Source organism: Apis laboriosa, unplaced genomic scaffold, assembly GCF_014066325.1.
Source record: "Apis laboriosa isolate Shangri-la unplaced genomic scaffold, ASM1406632v1 scaffold16_cov148, whole genome shotgun sequence".
Lineage (NCBI taxonomy): Eukaryota > Metazoa > Arthropoda > Insecta > Hymenoptera > Apidae > Apis > Apis laboriosa.
Genome location: NW_025222129.1, coordinates 990296 through 994359, shown reverse-complemented (window position 1 = coordinate 994359; position 4064 = coordinate 990296). Strand labels below are relative to the sequence as shown.

At 44.3% G+C, this 4064-nt stretch overlaps 1 protein-coding gene across 18 annotated transcripts in view; it reads right to left on the bottom strand.

Moving 5' to 3' along the window:
- Positions 1-4064, bottom strand: part of LOC122711024 (protein daughterless) — an 87478-nt gene that overhangs the window by 5227 nt on the left and 78187 nt on the right. For 14 of the 18 annotated variants that reach the window (XM_043929399.1, XM_043929400.1, XM_043929390.1 and 11 more), the window contains 5 exons: positions 3859-4020; positions 2759-2818; positions 1872-2024; positions 1657-1774; positions 189-342 (listed from right to left, as the gene is read on the bottom strand). In XM_043929399.1, coding sequence (XP_043785334.1) covers positions 189-342; positions 1657-1774; positions 1872-2024; positions 2759-2818; positions 3859-4020 — 647 coding nt within the window. The remainder of the gene's footprint in view (positions 1-188; positions 343-1656; positions 1775-1871; positions 2025-2758; positions 2819-3858; positions 4021-4064) is intronic. The other 4 variants (XM_043929392.1, XM_043929391.1, XM_043929396.1 and 1 more) reach the window with 4 other exon arrangements.

The window sequence follows — 4064 nt, the reverse complement described above, 5'->3', positions numbered from 1 at the left end:
GCCGATTCGACAATGGCAAGACTGTGGCGCGGATCGAAAGGGGCTAGACTCTAGGGATCGACACCCCCTCCCTCCCCACCCCCAAACTCTGCGCTTCGATGTTCACTACTGTCGATTGATCGGCCATTGATCCTTAATTCCCGGGACAAGTATATACAAATACACATCCAATATATATATATACTTACTATCTACGCGATCTCTTGGTCCCCTTCCCCTGGGACGTAGAATTGACCGTTGCAGCTCCTATCACGCCCGCCGCCGCCAACTCGCTGCTCGAAGGTTTCGTCTCGCCACCGCTGCTATCCGGTGGATCCTTTCTCTTTTCTAAAGAGACGTATTCTGCTCATTATTAATACGTCGTTTTTTCATTTCCGTTCATTCAAAACATCCCTAGTGTCGCGTTCACAATGTTCGAACGATACCGTTCGTGGAACGGTGGAAAGGAAGAGAAACGTAAAGGAGCGTCGTCGACGAGCCATGACAATTATCGACAGGGGGATAAAATATATATATATATATATTGGAGGTTGGAGCTCACCCGGAAGAAAGGCGACCTTCGCCGTACACGGCGATACACGGCCGAGTTCCCGATATTATCCTCGAGCTTTGGGCAAACTGGTTAGTCACGAAACCGTGAAAAGTGTCCAATTACGAGCAGGAAGCGATTTACGGCGCACGCTCGATACTGATTCAACCACATCTCCTTAAACGCCTCGCAACGGCCGTTGACAATTCGCCGCGAATGCATTAACTCGTGCGTTTCTAACCACCACCACCAAAGCAACCGCGTGAATCGCGCGCTTAGATAAATCAGCAAGGAACGGCGATTGTGTGCAAAAGTCCACGATTACGTTTTTCTTTCATTTTTCTTCCTCCCCTCTCCCCTCCTCGCTTCGATCCCCCGATCGTCGCTCGCCTCGATCACCGATGCACTCGGTGAAAGTATCGAAAGAGTCGATGCTTTTCCTCTCGAAGGGAAAGAAGGAAAAGAAGGAGGGAGGGAAAAAGGAGGAGGAGGATGATGATGATGATCTCGAAAGAGAAGAAGAATCGTGCGCTTTTCGAATTCCTATGGCCAAAAATGGTCGTCAATGGGTGGGAGGGTAAGAGCGGCTGGAAAACTCGTGCATTCCATTAGTTGGTGCGGAGGATCGAAGGAGAGGAGGAACGCGTGACGGAAGAAACGGAAACAAAGAGCGAGCGACGCGGGGGACGACGCAGACGGCGGAGAGAGGTGTTCGAGAATAATAAAGGCACTATCCAAGAGCAGCAGCGGTAGTAGTAGTAATAGTAGTGGTGGTAGCAGTAGCAGCAGCAGTTACTTTTGCGCGATTTATCTAATGCTTCCTTATCGGGCTCTAACTCCAACGTGGAACACCTGGGAACTCCTTCTCCTCTCGCTTTTTTCCCTCTCGCTCTCCGCTGCTCATGGGAAAAAGTATTTATCCGATGATGCGACGCCGAGAATAGACCGCGGCAACAGCGCAACCATTCCCGATCGCCAATTGTCAACGACGCTCGTCGTTTTATCTCTCTTTCTCGTTCCTCTTCTCCTTCGCATCCCCGGCTCATTTCTTTTCCTTCCCCGTTCCACCAACCTCTCGCGACAAAGTTTCACGATCGATCGAACGAAATTGCCGATTCGAAACTTACTGGCATTCGTCACGGGTAACCTTTCGATTTTGATGGAACCGTCCGTGTCGGGCGTGGGCGTGAGGCCGGAGTAAGAGCCCTGTGGTTGCGTTACTGTCACCGCAGGATGAGGACTCGTCTGCGCGGAGAATAAGAAATAAATATTAATCCCTTTAATTAAATTAATCTTTAAATTTGTCTCTATGTCCAATCGAGAAAGGGAAAAAAAGTCTTACCAAGTGGTCCAGTTGAGGTGGCGACGTGTGGGAGTAGATTGAACCGTGTGGACCAACGGGACCCAAATGAAGGCCTAATTGGCTCTCCGCGTGGTTCCTCAACACGTTTATGGCGTCGTCCAATCGTTCCTCCATCCGCGTACCCTGTACCAACAGAATATCCGAAATTCCAACTCGATTACACATTGTCTGTTTCGTTCCAAATTTTCTTTCCAAAGGAAAGAGAGTTTTCTTGCCAGTGATCCCAGCGTCAACGACACGACTCTCGTTCGCGGGTGGTAAAATTTGAAGAAGAAGAAACATTTGAAATCCCGAGCACGAAGAGATATCTTCGACGCTGGTACCAATGGATCTAATGTAACACGTACAAGGCGATGGAGAAGAAGCGTGTGTGAGATGAGGCAGGGTTTTTTTTTTTTTTTTTTTTTTTTAGTTTGGTAGTAGAGTTGTTTTAAATTGTCGAAAGTGAAAGAAAATATCACGGGCGACGCGAGTTTAATTATCACACCCCGGTTATTTATTTTATTTTTTTTTTTTTTTTTTTTTTTTGTTTCAAACGAGCGAAAGAAACAACGGCGTAACAACGGTGCGAGAATTAATTTTTGAGTCGTTGATATCGTTGCGAGTGATAAATAAAAAAAAAAATAAAAAAATAAAAAATTAAAAAAGAAATTTCTGCGAATATCATTCTCAGCGAGACATCGCTGAGAACATCCAGAAAATGAGCAGAACGACGATATCCGATGTGTGTGAATTTTCATGCACACAAAATGGTGTTACGAGTGATATGGGTGGGAGGATCGGAAAGAAGAGCAAACAAAAGAGGCGGACGGGGGAGGGAAGAGAGAAGAAGAAAAAAAAAAAAACTAAAAATCGGCAATCCTCACCTCGGCATGGTCGCGAAGGAAGCCGATGGCATCGTCTAGCCTCTGCTGTTCAGGCGCCGGCTTCACACACAACACCAACGCAACAACAAAACCAAAAAAAAAAAAAAGAGAACAACCAAGTCAACACAACGTTCACAACAAACAAGGGGTAAAGAAAAAAAAAAAAAGAAAAGAAAAAGAAAAAGAAAAAGAAAAGAAAAAAATATTGAAAGAAAGAAAAAAAGAGAGAAGAAAAATAAATAAATAAAACGTAAAACGACGATGAGACGAGATATCGTCACCGAGTAACTGAAACAGGGGGAGGATGAGCATAAAAAAAAAAATAAAAGAAAAAAAAGAAAAAAAAAAGAAAAAATAAAGTTTGCTGGTGAGCTGGAGACGAGAGAGACGAATCGTGTCGTCGGTGAGTCGAGTGCATGCTACTTCTGTGCGAATTCCAAGTGCAATCGGTGGGCAGAGATTGAAACGACGATTAAAAAAAAAAAAATAAAAATAAAAATAAAAAATAAAAAAAGACGTATTTCGGATTCGCGTTATTGTCTCACGTTGACGATAATAATAAACCATTCCGATCCTCCCCCGTGAACAGAAATAAAAAAAGTGTCAGTGCGTGTAATAACAACGGTAATCTCTCAACGAGTCACCATAGTGCAGACGATAAAATATATCGTAAGAGAAGTGAACGAGCACGAGAGGTTTCTGTTACGAACGTCCTTGACCTGTTTCTAAAGCGCACCGAAACGGTGATGAAGCGTGTTGTCTGTCTTGCGTTCAGAGATGCACCCGTCACTTTCCAACGACCAGATCCAACGACGATCTTCTTCTTCTCTGATCGATTAGTTAGAGCGAATCTAGTTCGCTCGAGTAAACGCGTTTGTAGGAAAAAAAAAAAAAAAATTGATCGCCTCTCGACATATGTATCTCTCGATCGTTGGACGGTGTCGGGTTCAATAAATAAATAAATAAATAAATAAATAAATAAATAATAAATAAATAATAATAATAACAAAGTAGATAAGTATCGTCGTATCGTGTCGAAAAAGGTGGAGAGATTAAAAATTAATAAACGGCGTTATAAACGGGCAAGCTTTGATGCATACCATGTGAATGGTTCCACGGTTAGGATCCGTGGTGAAATGCGGTGAAACTGGTGCAGCACCTGGTGCCCAGCCCGGCGCTGAACCCGTCAACGGTGGTGGCGAACTGACTGGCGTGGATGGGTTGCTGCTATAACTCGATACTGATTGGTCCGTGGGGTAAATCTGGTTGAAAACGGGCGGGAATAATAGAGAAAAAAAAAAAAAAA